This window comes from Neolamprologus multifasciatus, chromosome 11 (assembly GCF_963576455.1).
Source record: "Neolamprologus multifasciatus chromosome 11, fNeoMul1.2, whole genome shotgun sequence".
NCBI classification, from domain to species: Eukaryota; Metazoa; Chordata; class Actinopteri; order Cichliformes; family Cichlidae; genus Neolamprologus; species Neolamprologus multifasciatus.
Window position 1 is genome coordinate 13477957 of NC_140449.1, and position 16449 is coordinate 13494405.

Consider the following 16449-nt stretch of genomic DNA (forward strand, 5'->3'; position numbering starts at 1 on the left):
CATGTGTGTAGGAGAGCATGCTGTCTGAATTAAATGTATACGTGTGTGTGTGTGTGTTTGTGTGTGTGTGTGCTTTAAAAAGCAGATGAATTTGAGCTCATCAATGTGCATTAGTGCACACATGACCAGCCCCAAGCCCTCGAGTTCTGATCCCTCTCAATCCCCGCTCATTCCCTCTCTCTTACATTTTCAGTCTTTCTTAAGCTCCCTTGCCCCTCTCTCTCCTTTAGTGTGTGAGCTGTGGTGATTTACGGTAATTATCCATCGTTGGGTCATCTATCAGGCTGGCTGTTGCTAGGAGATGGAAGCAGCTGCTGCTGGCTGTTGTCTTGTCAGGGACAGTGCATGTGTGTGTGCGTGCGTGTGTGTTTGTACATACTTGCGTTTGTGTGTGTTTCCTGGGATCTGGGTAAGGACGTGTAGGTACTTCTGTGTGTGTTTACTGGCAGTGTGTGTGTTTGTTCAGGTAAAATGGGCCATCCTGATGTAGGGATTTAAAAGCGCAGGTGTTGCAAAAGAAAGACGGAAGCAATGAAGTCAATGGATGGAGAGAAGGATTATAAGAAGGAGTGAGGGTGGGGTCAGAGGTTGAAAGAGTCCAGGTGGAAACTTAGTGTGTGTGCATGTTTGGGGAGGGTGGGCAGCTTAAAAGGCACAGGTGTGTGTGTGTGTGTGATAGACAGGGGAACTGAATGATAAATTTATCTAGGCAGATGGAAGTTAGAAGAAGTCGGGCCTTGGGGAGTAGTTTTAGTGGCTGTGAAAATTGCAAGATTGCATGTGAGTGTGTGGCTTGTGAATAAAGTACATTTTCTATTGGCAGGTGATCATCCACAGATGGGTGCCGGTTCAGATCCCCACCGAGGGTCCTATTTCTCTTTATTTTGTCCTTGTAATCCACCTTAACCCATTGTGTTGACACCGTTTCAGGTTTCATGTTCTGTGCGCGCCATTCATGCTGAAGCTGAGGGAACCAATCCTCACACGCAGGGAAAGGTCAAACTGCAAATAGTGTAGTCTTAACAGTAGGCTTTCAATAGACATATGAGAGGGAGTTTTCAAAAGTACTATCCCCACAGGTAAAGTGGGACATGTTTCTCTTTCACAGAGACTGCAAAAAAAGCAGCACTTAAAACAATTTACTGCCAGTTGTAATAATAATTCAGGATGCAGTGTTCCACATTTAGAGGCGCCAGTGGCCTGTAGTTATCCGTTGTGTCCCACCAATTTTGCACAGTGTTGTATTGAACAATTTTACTCTCTTTCTGCAAATAAGTAAATATTCACATTCTAATATAAGTGAGCTATTCAAATATGTATTAGTTACTCTTGCGCACAGAAAATACCATAAATGTACCATGCATACTGAGGCCACCTCGCACTGCGGCCTAAAAAGGCTGCTGATGAAGCTGTCTTCACTACCTCTTAGCCTCCTCGTACTTTCACTAAAGTTTTATTTGCTTTAACCTGTTGGCAGGTCTGAAAGAGGCAGCTGGATACAAGCCACACATCCATATGAGCCACGGTAACTGTAAATACAGCCTCCACTCTCAGCTCTCCATACCAGCCTAATTAGTGCCAGTTAGCATTTGTCATTGCATTTAGGGGTGAAGATTAGGAACACCTCTCAATTAATCTGCAATCAGCCTGTTTGTTAATTAGCTAACCTGTTCTAAGTGGCCTTCAGGGCTCTTGTGTAATTAGCTAAGCTGCTGAGAAACAGGTCTGTGTGTTGACATTGACCTAAAGCTTACACACGTGTGCACAATACACACACAAACACACACATTTGTATATGCTGTATGCTGTTGAAGACCGTATAGGTGTCTCCAGTCATACTCAAGAAACTTGGTTTCCCCGTAAACTACATATAAACACGAGCGTACCATCTGCATCTTCTGTGTGTTCATGGGAAAAATAGGCTTAAAAAAGGCACAAACACACACACACACACACCCAAAACACCCACTCCATTACTCAGTTTATTAGTAGTCGCAAGTGTACTGTGCTCATCCAGACATACATATTTGCACGTCGTCATGCTTGCAGCAATGTGCTGATTGTTTCTTCCTTCACTCTGAGACAAAACTGCGTCCCTCAAAAGTATTCCTAGAAAAGGCAGGAGGGAGGAAAAAAAATACATACTGTACTCCCCGAGCACGTACACTCTTTTTAACATTTCATCCTTTTCAAGTGCAACAACATTCTCACCAAAATGAACAGCTTCTCCATTGCTGTGTCGAACCTTTTTTTTTTTCCCTCGCTCACTTCAAAGCCATTTGTTTACCCTGCTGCCTCCTGACATTGTCTGTGGTAATTAAAGGAGCGCAGTGAAATTTATGGTTTAATTATACAGGCCTTGTTATGCAGAGAGGACCAGGATGGGCTGATATGCTCAATAAAAATAAATAAATTCCATACGGGTTTATTGAACACGCTTTTGCAAGGGGCCGGGGGGGGGGGGGGGGGGGCATCATTCCAGCGGCTCAGGTGTGTGTGTGTGTGTGTGTTCTTCTGTATGCAAATGTGTGTATGTTTATTTATGTATTGCCTCGCAGGGTTGCTGCTCAGCGTGCAGTGTGAGTGGGTGAGAATGAAATGTAAAAAAAAAAAAAAAATAGCCAGATGAATTGCAATCGATTGGCGCTGGTTCACTGTATTGATCCCTGAGCATGTTAAAGCCTGCTGTACTCCATGAAGAACACTCAGTCAGTCAGTGTGGGCTCACCCCCGTGCACCCCCACCCTCTCCCCTTCCTCATCCACCCCTTTGTGAACGAATGCATTTGTGTACCGTATACGCACTAAATCACTTTGTTTTGTTACTGTGTGTATACGTACAAAGCAGATATGATGGCAACCGCAGCCCCACCTCGCATATAGGCGAGAGTGTACGTGCGTGTGTGTGTGTTTTGGTGTTAAGCATGCACCGTAATGGAGAGTGATCTTGGCTGTGGCCCACAAGCAAGCTTCTCTGAACTGATCTTTGAGTTGGGTATAAATAGCGCTGGCTCTATAAATAAAACAGCAGCACCTTTCGCACTCACTCTCTCTCATTTGCGCACACATTCAGCCCCTCTACTTAGACATTACACCTGCCCAGGCACTTACATGGCACTCGTGTGCATAAACACTCCAACACGAGCTGCCCATTAATCCATATATCATTCTTTTTAAGGTCGTATAGAAGGAAGTCTGCGGGACACATTTACACGAGAGTGTGACCTGTAGCAGGTTAGCGCCTCTTCAGCCCCACATTTATAGGACAGTAATCTCATCAGGTGAACAGAATTTAGGCAACTAAGTGGACGCTTTGTATGCATTTTTATTCTTTCAAAACACACTGAACCTGAGCTCCTTTCTCTCAAAGACCAAAAGGAAACTCTTACAACTTCCAGCTAGCATATGCTTTGCTTTCAGTAGCTGTCGACCAAGAACTTAAACAGACAGACTGGCAAATAAAGGTCCAGCGTTGATATGTATACACTCAGCTCACTGAACACACAACACTATCTAAAGCATCACTGCAGTGAGTTTAAATAATGCTACTAGCTCACCGTAACGCAACACGACTTGAGGTATTTGCCGGTGCAAAATGATCGCTAAGAAGGCCAGTGAATATCTGCCAATAAAACTGGATTTCAACACTAGTACCGTGCGCACGACGCTTAATCACTTTTACACCACTTTCTGTGTCAGTCCATTATGTTGCTATGTGTCTGAAGAACAACATGTCCCATCCGCTGCTGTCTGCTGAGCTCAACTCAAGCTAGAAGTGTTTTGAAATGGGGTGCAAAGAGGAAGGGGGGTGGGAGGGGGGGGAGAGAGATAAATTGGTACAGCGAGCTGGAATGCTGCAGCAGTTATTTAAGGCCCTGTAGGTGCTGCCTAGGCCATATGCTCCCATTATTCCGCTTGGGAGGGGCCCATGTGGGCGTGTGAGCAAAGCCGGAGAGGGGAGGAGGAAGAGGAGGAGGGTGGGAGAAAAAGAGAAAGAAGGGGTAATGGATGAGAGTTAAAGGAGAAAGGTAGCTGAGGAATTATTTTAAGGAGAGAACCCCTATCAAGCGCGGGAGGAATTTTTAAGAACGGGATACCGTGGAGAAGCCTGAGATGAGATGAGAACGAATTCGCTTCTAAAGTAAATGATCGCCTTCACCCTCAATATCCGGCTCTTTCACCGTCACCTTTGCATAATTCATCTCGTCAAATTTTAAGGTGTGACAGAATATAATTCATGAACTTTTTGGGTCGATAACTTCGCTCGGGCATCTCTATCATTTTCACATCACCAAGCTGAACTTAATAAGATTCTGTATGACACACCTCCTCACTGGTGTTTATTTTGTTACTTTCTACACCTCGTTGAAAGTGAACTATTTGAAAGTGAATAGATGACTCTAGGTCCTCAATCCATCCAGGTGTATTAATATTTATCTATTAAGAAAACAAGGCCCTACCCCTCTCGCTTTCTCTCTGCCTTGGCCCTCGCTATTTCTTGTTCTTCCTATCTGTTCAGTATCTTGTCAAACTGAGGCCTGTGTTCCTGATCAGGGCATTGCTCTCATGTTAGCCGCTTCACAGGAAGCACATCCCAGCATTCCCTCTGACACGCTGGCAGCAGCATTACCATAATTGGCTTTTCTACATGACGGGACAGAGGAAATAATAATGTCATTTTATTTACAGCCCTCTTGTCCCGGTCCGAGAGCTATCACCCCCCCTCTTTCTCCAGCTCTGCACCACGCACTGACATACACCCCTCCTTCTCCTCTTCTGTCTCATCTTCTCTTCTCCCTGCGCAGGACGTGAGTCTCGTTCTGCCACGGCGTGTAGGTCAAGCGATGGCTTTTTGATCAGCTCCTGTCCAAAGCCATCAGGCTTGGGAGGCACGTAATGGAGAGCGGGGTGACAAACAGAATCTGGGGAAGGAATAAGACTGCCAGTTTCCTATTAGGGGCCGGCCTAAACGGCCTCTGCCCCCCACCTCACCGCCGCCTTCTACACCCTCCCAGCACCATTCTGCGCCGCGAACCCCACTCCTGCACTGCCTAAATCACATGAGTGAAGGGCCCCATGATTGGACATTAGTGCCGCAAATGACTGCCGTGATTGCCCCCTCTTCCCAAACTCACATCAAATAAATAAAGAAATGTGTGTAAATAAATAGAAGGAGGGGTTGCTGGTGAAACGGAGGTGGTGGCGAGGGGAGGCTGACTGGTTTCATCCCCTTCTTCCCCCCCCTCTCTGCCTCTCTCTCGCTCGTTTCATCGCCTTTCTGCCTTTCTTATCTGGTTTGTTTGGCTTTGACAGCGGCCAAATGGTGAAGCTCTGCGAGCCTGACAGAGAGTTTTATTGATTTAACAACCAGCAGACTCGCAGCAAAGAAAAAGGAGAAAGCAAAAAAAAAAGGAAAAAATGGGTAGGGCGGAGAAAGATACAAAGTTTTGAAAAGGAGTGATATGTTTCTGTTCTGCTCCTCGCCAAAAAAGCTGACGTATCCCGCTGGTTGTATTTCATTTGCTATCATTTACAAAAGTCATGCACGCACACACACACAAAAGTTACGCTGCGTGTAGACGGAGAAAATGTTTAAGAGATGATCTGTACATAGGTCCATCGCTCTGTCTCGCTGTGAGGCCCAGTGTTGTGTTGAGGCAGCAGGCAGGGCGTTCACCGCAGACTTTTCATCAGAAAACATGATATCAAACATAACAGGGCACTGCACAGACTCGTCTGGTGTGGTCCCTGAGTGCTTGCGTTAAACGCACAAACTTGATCACGGATTGCGATAGCAAACATCTGTAATGGCGCACGGCGCTCTGCAATCTTTACATATTAGGCAGAAGTTAGAATCAAGGGTGCTTCATGGGTGCATTAGTTTGGGTAGTCCTTCAGGAACTATCTCATTTAAATATGAATAATAATAAATGAGGCAGATGGGAACAAAACACATACTTGAGCTCTTTTAAAGCTCTTATCTCTAATCAAATAAGGGTCTGTGTTCCAAAGTGTATTTGGTAACCAGAGACATGAAAACCTTTGATAATGCATGCATTACAGCTCTATTAAGTGTGTATGTCAATCTATTTGTGCATTATGCATTTTTAAAAGAGCTCTTTACAACACTTAAAGGGGCTTCTACAAACCCATTTTGCTACTTTACAAATTTTACAAGCCTTTTTGTTAGTGCTACATTAACCCTCTGAGCAGGTACCAGGAGATCAGAGACACTGGGTGGATAAGTCTTGCTTCCTTTCCCCGTGTTGTTGCTGTTGTTGTTGTTGCTGGTGATCTGGCGTGGCTGGTGGCGGGCTTGATTGCTGCTGCTTGTGACAGTGAGTCTGCAGTCCTATCCTGGCCGCACTGCCGCCTGTCTCCTTGATGCCGGCACGTCCCCGAGCAAAAGTGACAGGCGCTTTGGCGCCCGTGCAGATGGCCCTGCTCACAGCCATCACCCACTCGGCAAACCAAACCGCCAGGGACGGCACGCCAGCCCTTCCCGGGCCCGCCCCTTGCTGCTGGTGTTGCTCTGCATATGTGCATCCAGGAGAAGAGAAGGGGCTTAATCTGGCCGCCAGTCACAATCGCACTTCTTCAAGTTGCGGGTGATTGAGTTGATGCGTAGCTTCTAATATTTGTTGGGTTTTAGCATCCTGTCAGAATTCATGCGGCATCTCAAAACAGATGGAGAGATCATTTATTTCAGACTCAAGTTTCATCACGAACGTTGTACGTTTATGGCTTGCGAAGCCGTCCACTTGCTGCCTGTGATTTTTACAGATGTCTGTCTCTGCCAGTCTTTTGTCTGTGGGCTTTTGATATCTCCCTCTTTGTTGTTTCCATGACAACATGGCAGGACAGGAATTGATTGACAGGGATCGTCAAAGGGTTCCCTGGCGACCTGCTCATCGTTCGAAGCCCCTCCCTGCTGCAGTCTGTGTTTTGTCACTCACCCAGGGATATTTCTGATCTGCTGCTTCTCATTCCTGCTGTCTGTGTATCTGCGTGTCTACTTATTAAACACTGCCAGCTATTGGGGTTTAGCTGGTTTTTTTGGCTGCAGCTGATGTGAGTGACTCACATAGGTAATTCCTACTGTATGCTTGCGCCGTTCCTGTGTGCTTGAGAAGAATGGATAGCCGTTCTGCAGGATGCTTTGTATATTAAAAAGGCTGATATGTATTGATAGCCTCCTCTTTTGGAAGCGGGTTAGTGAGAGGGAAGGCACTGTAGCAGAAGACACTCTGCAGATGTGTTGTAGAGAGTACAGCACATAATGCTAATCTGCTGTGTTAGGGATTTTCAGGAGTTTTAGAAACTGTCTCGGTCTCAGTCTGTCAGTGGGATTGAAGCGCAGCCAGGTTCTCCTGTAGTGCTCTCATTTCACAGAAATCCTGTCAGGCGTTAGGGGAGTATGTTGCTCATTTGGAGAAGGGTGTATCAGTAGCACACAGCGAACTCAGACTTATAGGCAATATTATGGTCGGTGGGTTTAGCTTTGCGCTGTAAGAGCAAATGTGTACGAGTGGGGGGAAAAAATGCATAAAGTACACACATGGGCACGGAAGGTGAGCATGCGTGCGGAGTCGCAATCGCAAACAGGCACTTACGGAGGCACTCACACGTACGCACATGCACATCATCACATACTCACAGTTGATGGTGCAGCTGCTCACCTCCTCCCCGCCGCCACCCACCACCCTCCACCCTCCACCCATCTCCTCTCAGGCAGCAGTAAATGGTGCCAGTGTATATATATCAGGTATTATGTCCACTTAGATTATGATATGACAGGTTAGCGTGCCGTTTGAAGTTGACAGCACATCTGTTTCATCGGGAGAGACTGATACTGGCATGTAGGACACACATCTCACCATGCAGGAAGGAGATAAAGGAAGAAGCTAGGGGGCCGTCTTTCCTGTCTCCCTGCCTCACTCACCCTCTTCTTTCTCCCTTTTTTTCCCTCTCATTCCGCCTCTCCCCACCTAACAAACCCACCGCCTCCTGCTCACTTTTTCTTTCTCTCCCACGTCTTCTTCTCATTCACTTATTCTCCCCCTAACCATCTCCTGTCTGCGCAACTTGCTAATGCTTACTGTGCCTTTCTTTGCATGCACACACACTCTGCACTCCTCCAAATGCACATAGTCTGTCTTTCAATCTCGTTTGTCTTTACGTTTTTTTTCTTCCTTAAAACCTGTTACATCTTAGTTCTGTTTCCACTTGGCTTTTTTTCTTTGATCGAGTGTTTGCCTTCCTGTTTTAATTAGTCTTTTTAAGACATTGTCCGTGTTGTCGTGGATCATCGAACAGCTGGAGTGCAAATATATAAACTGGTTGCATTTGTATCGCTCTCAAACCAGAGAGCATTGTTTTTCCAGTTCCTGCATAGTAGCACAGTTGAAAATGGCCGTCAGCTAATTGGAGTGGGTTAGGAAAACTGTGATATCTCCAAAGTGGTAATTTTTTTCTTCTGTCCCTCTCCAGTCGAATAACTTGAATGGGAGAGGAGCTAGGCTTCATGGAGTAGATGAGTGAGATGCAGTACAGGCTTGGAAAAGTGAGAAAGAAAGAGAAGGGAGGGAGCTGAACATGTAAGCATGCAACTGGCTAACAAGGCCAAACAGCCAGTCATTTCCTGGGGAACATGAGGCATGTGTGGAGGAATAGATAGATGGGAAGGAAAAGGACAACTGTCAGAAGCTCAGTGATTTATTTTTCCCTTGGAGGTTTTTTTTCACCACTGGCTTTCAGAGACACATGTGTGCAAAGTACACACAAAGTCATGCATGCATGCATGCAAACATATACGCACACTCACATTGGGTGAGAATAAAAGCCTGCCTTTCCCACCATTGAGCATTCATTCCATGTTATTTTGACAGTGGTCCTGTTAGTGTGCTGTAAATCTTTAATTTCACTGAGCTGACCTCTTTTCTTCTCTCCCCCCCCCCCCCCCCTCCATTTTTATCTCCTCTCTCTTGCTGTCTCTCTGTACTCCAGCGTACATGCCCGAGGACGAGCTTAAGGCAGCTGCTCACGATGAGGAAGAGCACCTGCAAGATGACGGCCTCTCATTAGACGGCCAGGACACTGAGTTCCTCTGCAACGAGGAAGAAGAAGACGTGGATGGGGGCCGACCACCTAGCTACAGAGACTCCCCACTCAGCAATGGCACTAACCCTGACGCTGGATACGGGTCTCCGCTTAGTGATGCTAGCGACCGACTTGCAGACTTCAAGAGCACCTCTTCTAGGGATGGTCAGGAAAGGGAGGGCTCAGCTTTTCCCTTCCGTCCCAACAACGGCCTCTCTTTCCAGGACAGCCTGGCACAGATGAAGGCCGTCTATGCAAACCTCATCTCAGATGCCTCTTGGTCTAGCATCACAATGGACATCATGAAATCTAAGCCTGCTGCAGCTGGCAGTGTCAACAGTGCCCTCACTAGCCCAGAACCTGCCTCTACTGCCTCTGTGGCCACAACTACAACCATAAATAAGAGCAGTGGGGTCAACATGGCTAGCAGTCACCATAACGGCAAGACCTCCAGCACCACTGTCAACCACACAGGGAGCACAAGTGGCAGTACAAATGGCACAGCAGCTAGCTCTGTTAGCAGCCACAGTGCAACCAGCAGCAGTGGGAGCAGCAGTGCTGCTGCCAGTAATGGTAGTGGTGTAGCCTATGACTGGCATCAGGCAGCACTTGCCAAAACACTTCAGCAGACCCCCTATCACCTTTTACCAGAGCCTAGCCTCTTCAGCACAGTGCAGCTCTACCGACAGAACAACAAGCTGTATGGCTCTGTTTTTACTGGTGCGAGCAAGTTCCGCTGCAAAGACTGCAGTGCTGCCTATGACACACTGGTGGGTTTGACGGTCCACATGAATGAGACGGGCCACTATCGAGATGACAACAAAGACAAAGAGGAAGATCAGGGAAAGCGCTGGTCCAAACCACGTAAGCGTTCCTTGATGGAAATGGAGGGGAAAGAGGACGCCCAGAAAGTTCTGAAATGCATGTACTGTGGCCACTCATTTGAATCTCTGCAAGATCTCAGCGTTCATATGATCAAGACCAAGCATTACCAGAAAGTGCCTCTCAAAGAACCAGTGCCAGCCTTGGCCACTAAACTGGTGCCCACTTCAGCTAAAAAACGTGCTATCCAAGATGCTATAGTCTCTCCATGCTCCCCAGACTCTATCCATGCTGGTAGTGGTGGTGGCAGTGTCTCTCTTGGGGATGTTGGCAAAGACACAAAAGCTGCAGCTAACCCCTATGTTACGCCAAACAACCGCTATGGCTACCAGAATGGTGCCAGCTACACATGGCAGTTTGAAGCTCGCAAAGCACAGATTCTAAAATGCATGGAATGCGGGAGCTCCCATGATACATTGCAGCAGCTGACTGCCCACATGATGGTTACAGGTCACTTTTTGAAGGTCACAAATTCTGCTTCCAAAAAGGGCAAGCAGCTTGTCTTTGATCCAGTTGTGGAAGAAAAGATTCAGTCTATCCCATTACCGCCAACCACCACCAGACTCCCTGTTCCCAGTACGGTTAAGTCCCAGCCAGTGTCTCCTGCACTATCCTCTGGCTCAGAGGAAAAGAGGGAAGCGGGTGAGGATGAAAAAGTCGAAGGAGGCGAGCAAGTGGAGAAAAAAATCAAGGAAGAGAAAGACGACTCAGGTGAGAAATCTGAGACTGACACCACGTCGTATAAATACCTTAGAGAAGAAGACCTGGAGGAGACCCCTAAAGAGGGTTTAGATATTCTCAAATCCCTTGAGAACACAGTATCTAGTGCTATCAGCAAGGCTCAGACAGGCACGCCCACATGGGGTGGCTACCCTAGCATTCATGCGGCCTACCAGCTGCAGGGTGCCGTGAAAAGCTCAGCTACTGTTCTACCCCCGACTGTCCAGAGTGTTCAGATGCAGCCAATGTTTAACAGTGGTCTACGAAGTCTTGTGAGCGACCCCAACTCAGTCATCCACTCACCTCGGAGCCCTTCCTCTCCTACTCCCCTAAGGAGCAATGTCACCGCCATGGAGGAGCTCGTGGAGAAAGTGACAGGAAAAGCTGCCACTGTGAAGAAAGAAAAGGAGGAGAAGATGGTGAGCCTGGAAAGATGCCGACAACCATCGCTGGGAAAATCCCCTTCCCCTGCACTGAGAGAACAGCGAGAGCATTTGGCATCTCCAAATGACTTTTCCGTAGGTAAACCATCTGGTATGAGAAGTAGCAGCCCGGGCAGTGTAGATTCAGAGCTTATCTGCAAGAAGGAGCCCAAAGAGAGCCTAGTAGATAGCCACAGCAACCATTCAAAGAATGGCTCTGAGACGTGCCAATCCCCAGTAACTAACGGAAACAGTCTTGGCATCATCACCGATCACTCACCTGAAAGTCCTTTCATCAACCCTCTTAGCGCACTCCAATCAATCATGAACACACACCTGGGGAAAGCCTCAAAACCAGTAAGTCCCGCAGCAGATCCACTGTCTATGCTTTACAAAATCAGCAACAGCATGATGGAAAAGCCAGCTTTCAACCCAACTCCTCAGGGCAAGTCAGCTGAGCCCGTCAACCACTACCAGCTGTATGAAAATAATGACCAGCCCATAGACCTGAGTAAAAATAAGTCCGCCACTAATAGCAACAACAACAACAACAAAAGCAGCAGTGCACTTTTGACCAACAGTAGCGTAAATGGTAACAAACCCCTTATTTCCCTCCCTGACACAGTCTCCTCACCCCTGAGAGAGAACGCTCTGATGGACATTTCAGACATGGTAAAGAACCTCACCGGGAGACTTACGCCCAAATCTTCAACTCCCTCCTCCATCTCAGAGAAGTCGGACGCTGATGGCAGCGCGTTTGAGGATGCCCTCGAGGACCTCTCCCCAGTGCAGAAGAGGAAAGGGAGACAGTCAAACTGGAATCCCCAGCATCTCCTCATTCTGCAGGCACAGTTTGCGTCTAGCCTGAGGGAGACCCCAGAGGGCCGCTACGCCATGACCGACCTGGGCCCTCAGGAAAGGGTCCACATCTGTAAATTCACGGGCCTCTCCATGACTACCATATCCCACTGGCTGGCTAATGTCAAGTACCAGCTGAGACGAACTGGGGGCACCAAGTTTCTCAAGAACATGGACTCGTGCCAGCCCGTGTTCCTCTGTGGTGACTGTGCCTCTCAGTTCAGGACTCCCTCCTCCTACATCAGCCACCTGGAGTCTCACCTGGGCTTCAGCTTGAAGGACCTGTCCAAACTGTCAGCTGAGCACCTACGGGAGCAGCAGGCTGCCTCGAAGGTGATCACAGACAAAATGACATTCGGCAGCCCCCTGTCAGCCTTGACCACGCCAGAGGACGACACAGGCTCCGTGTACCAGTGCAGACTTTGCAATCGGACATTCGTCAGCAAACACGCAGTCAAACTGCACCTCAGCAAGACCCATGGCAAGTCTCCAGAGGACCACCTGGTATTTGTCACCGCTTTGGAGAAACTGGAGAAGCTAGACAAAATGGAGAAGGTTTAAACAATGTCTCGAGCTGAGAGTAAAGACTGACAGCTGTGGAAGTGACTCGATTTTCATTGCACTAAAAATGACGTTGTTCACAGTTACTGCACTGGGCCGAACTGAGCCGCCAGAAAAATAAAAATAAAAATCAAGTCTTATTATTATTAATTTTTTTTTTTGTGATAACTGCCTGACTGGACCATGTCTTTTCATGTCAATTTGTTTTTGTTTTGCCAAGCTTTTTTACACTTATTTTGTAATATATTTATATGCTATTTGTCTGATCTGTGCATGTATTTTAGTGAATCAAGGTTAAACACGAGATTTTAATCTTTTCATGGCAAAAATACAACTACTGCTTCAACGGTAAAAGTGGCGAGTGGACAGAATTGGTGGAAAAGATAACTGTATATTACTTGATATGAAGAAGGTGGAAAATTCAATGTATACACCAAAAGAATGAAAGAATACCCCGAAAGACTGAAGTAGCACCTTAGACAGTTGAATTTGTAAAGAGAACATGTTTTGAAATATCTTGCATTTGTCAAAATCAGATTTTAAAAGATCAAGGATTATCAACCCCCCCCCCACCCCACCCCGCCCCTCTTTCCTTCTTGGGTTTCTGTCACGGCAATGTTTTTGATGATGAATGGCCTGCTCATAAATCTGTCAGTGTAAAAAAGAGAAAAAAAAAAGATCACATGAACATTTGGAAAAACTGAAATGCTGCTTCTGGTTCTGAGTCAATCAGTGGAAATGAACGGCCATCGGTATGCAAGTTTGCTGAAGAAACTTTTTCCTTGTTGTGAAGTATCACCTCATAGCAATTTTCCAGGTGTATGGTTTGTTACAACTTTTCTCTTTCTAAACTGTGTCGCTTTATTCAGCTGTAAAGAGAACAGTCCGTCACGTGTAAATGATTACCAGTGAAATGTCAGTACTCCATGAGACATATCTTACCATTTGAAAAACGGCTCAAAATTGTTTGTATCTTAAGGTGTGTGCATTCTTGAACTTTTATATTGTCATTTTTATATACAAAAAGAAAAAGCTAAAAAATAAAAACAGATGGTGTACATAGATATATGCTGTAGAGCTACGAAATGACCTTTTTTTTAAAGAAAAATACAAATTTAGCTTCTTTGGCTTGGTTTACAGAAATGATTTTAATTATTACTTGCATCCAACTTGATGCATGAAATGGTGTGGAAAATAAATAAGCGATGCACAATGACTATACATTTCAATGTTTTATCGACAATATTGTAAAGAAAGAAAAAAAAAACACGACTTTTTAGCACCGATTAGTTTGTTTCATTTTTCTTTTCTCTCTCTCTCTCTCTCTCTCTCTCTCTCTCTCTCTCTCTCTGAATTGTAAAATAAACCCCAAAGCAGTTGTTAACAGTCAGATTTTTGTGGTTGTGTGTTCTTTTGTCATGGCGGTGCACCAAACTCAAAATGTAAAAACTCGGCTTTGTAGAATTTGCTCTCGAGCAAAGTCAAGTGTGTACACCCATGTCAAATCCTAACCCAGTGTAACAGGATTTCCTCTAGTGGCTATTCTTAGCAAACTGGAGGTGAGATTCGAAACGTCTCGCTGCTGGTACATATTCTGTGTTCTGTAACAGGCCTGCTTTTATGTTTTTCCCAAATTGTTAGACAAAATAAAAGTCACTGGTGTCATACTTACAACTGATGACTGAGCCGCATCATACCACCAATGATTATAATGATGAAGATGACGGGGATGATAAGCCTGTAAGGGTGCCTATTGTACAGCAAGAAACCCATGCTAGGCTTGTGACTGGCCTTCGGAGGGCCGTTCTGAAAGAATCAGTGTTGTATTAATGACGGCAGTGTATTTTTTGCATGTCTACTTGGAGCAAAATCAGATGGCTGTCTGTTCTGCTTAAGTTTAAAAAAAATGGGGCAATAGGGAGTCTATAATCAAAACTGAATAATACCTTTTATGCGATTCTTGAGACGCTACGGGTGAATCTGCGGCCTGCGTCACATTAATCACAACCAAATTGAATACATGTGTGTGATAAATGCTACTATTTTAGCACATTTTTTGGTTGATTTGTCCAACTGTATTCTTTTTTTGATAAAGTGTCACTTATCACTGAATACAGGCTTTTTTGTGTGTGTGTCAGTCAGATATAGTGGAAGTTGTTGCAGTTTCTCGTTCCACTTTACTGATCGTTTTCAGATATTTCGTAATATCTACTGTAATATATTACTGTTTTGGACAAATCACACAGCTTCTGTGTCATCAGGGCTCCTTTAGTTTTGTTTTGTTTTTGTATGTGTGTGTGTGTGTGTGCGCGCAGTTAACTTTTGTTATGTTTCACATCCAGCTTTATTAAATTTATAGAACTGCCTCAGTATTCAGCCAGTGTGAAAGCTGAAAGGAGATTTATTAGGGGCCACGACCTCTGCGTGACCCCCAGCCAAAGGTATCAACAAGCTTTGGGGTTTTCTTCTCCGGGCAGTTCCGCAGGTGAAGCGTCTGCATCAGGAATCCGATCTCTCATCTCGCCCTCATGTCTCAGGTTTCTGATAGAGTACTTACAGTACCAGCCTTTGTATGGATGAAGCCATGCTGCAGTGTTATGACTTCCATTCCTCACACTCACAACATGTCTTGTGTCAGCTGAGTCAGTCACACATACTCAGTCTCCCAGCTATATTAGCACGAGTGTCTTTGTGCAATTACACACCTCCTCAATCTGACTGCACCTCACTGTGTTGATACATGGATTCAGTGACAAAGGAAACACAGGCAGAGGGCAGATTAGCCCTGGCTGAAGATGCAGCTTTCTCAGAGAGGGGACTGCTAGAGTTGGGTTATAAAACAAACAAGGCAGATAAACAAGCAACATTTGGAGGAGATAGTGTTCCCTGCACACCAGAAATAAAAAACACCTTGTAGGTTTAATACCCCACAGCTAAACCTGTAATTTTGCTGCACCGTCAGATAGCTCCTGAGCCGATAGAGACTCTTTCTTGCTTTGTTAGAGATCAGTGCACTGTTTCCTGTGCGTATTCTATGTAAATTACATGCGATAATCGCCACGCACAGCACAATGCTGGTTCCCGCGGTGCAAACGGAAACCGAGGGTAGATAAACGCAGGCTGGGCAGATTTGCATAGCCTTTGTGTTTTGGGCGCTCCTGAACGTGAGCCCTGAGGATTGGTAGGGATTTCCTCAAGGTTTTGTATAAGTAAATGCCTGCTTCCTCCCAGGGCTTGGACCATTATGTACAGCAGACAGGGGTGGGTGTAGACAGAGGGCGCAAACGGAATAACAAAATTACCTGGGCTGGTGGGAACATGGGGAGGGAGTATTAACCTACACACACACACACACACACACACACACACACACACACACACACACACACACATATATATATATATATATATATATATATATATATATATGTGTGTATGTATATATGGGATAGCATGGGAATGTGTACTCAGCTTTACACTCTTATCCAGCACATTGCATAAAGCACACTGTTATCTGTTAAAGGCAGTCATAGAGAGGTGTCACTCTAGGGTTAGGGATCACAGAGAAATGAAGCCGAATGAGACAGGGTATGTTGATCCAAGTGCTCGTGCCGTTTGATCTCTTCTCAGAGGTTCACCTCTAAAGTTCCGAGGCGTGTTATTACTTCAATATGTGCGCATGCTCAGCGGAAACAACACCTGTGGTTTTCCCTGACAAGTCCTTTTGAACAGCTTCGCATGTTCCTGGTCGTCGTTCCAGGTTTTGTGTGTGATAGCGACGCGGAGATCATCGTCAACCACGAAACAAAGACAAATCTCCCGCTGAGGATCCCGGCATACGTCTGCAGTGTGCAAAACCTCTAACTTTTTGCACACAACTCTGACGTATGGTTTAATACCCTTCCAAA

At 45.9% G+C, this 16449-nt stretch overlaps 1 protein-coding gene across 2 annotated transcripts in view; it reads left to right on the top strand.

Annotated features, from left to right (window-relative positions):
- Nucleotides 1-13931, top strand: part of LOC146507957 (teashirt homolog 1-like) — a 35929-nt gene extending 21998 nt beyond the window's left edge. For both annotated transcript variants that reach the window (XM_085177318.1, XM_085177317.1), the window contains exon 3: nt 9006-13931. In XM_085177318.1, the coding sequence (XP_085033444.1) occupies nt 9006-12541 (3536 nt within the window). In that variant the 3' untranslated portion in view covers nt 12542-13931. The remainder of the gene's footprint in view (nt 1-9005) is intronic.
- The last annotated feature ends 2518 nt before the right edge of the window (nt 13932-16449 follow it).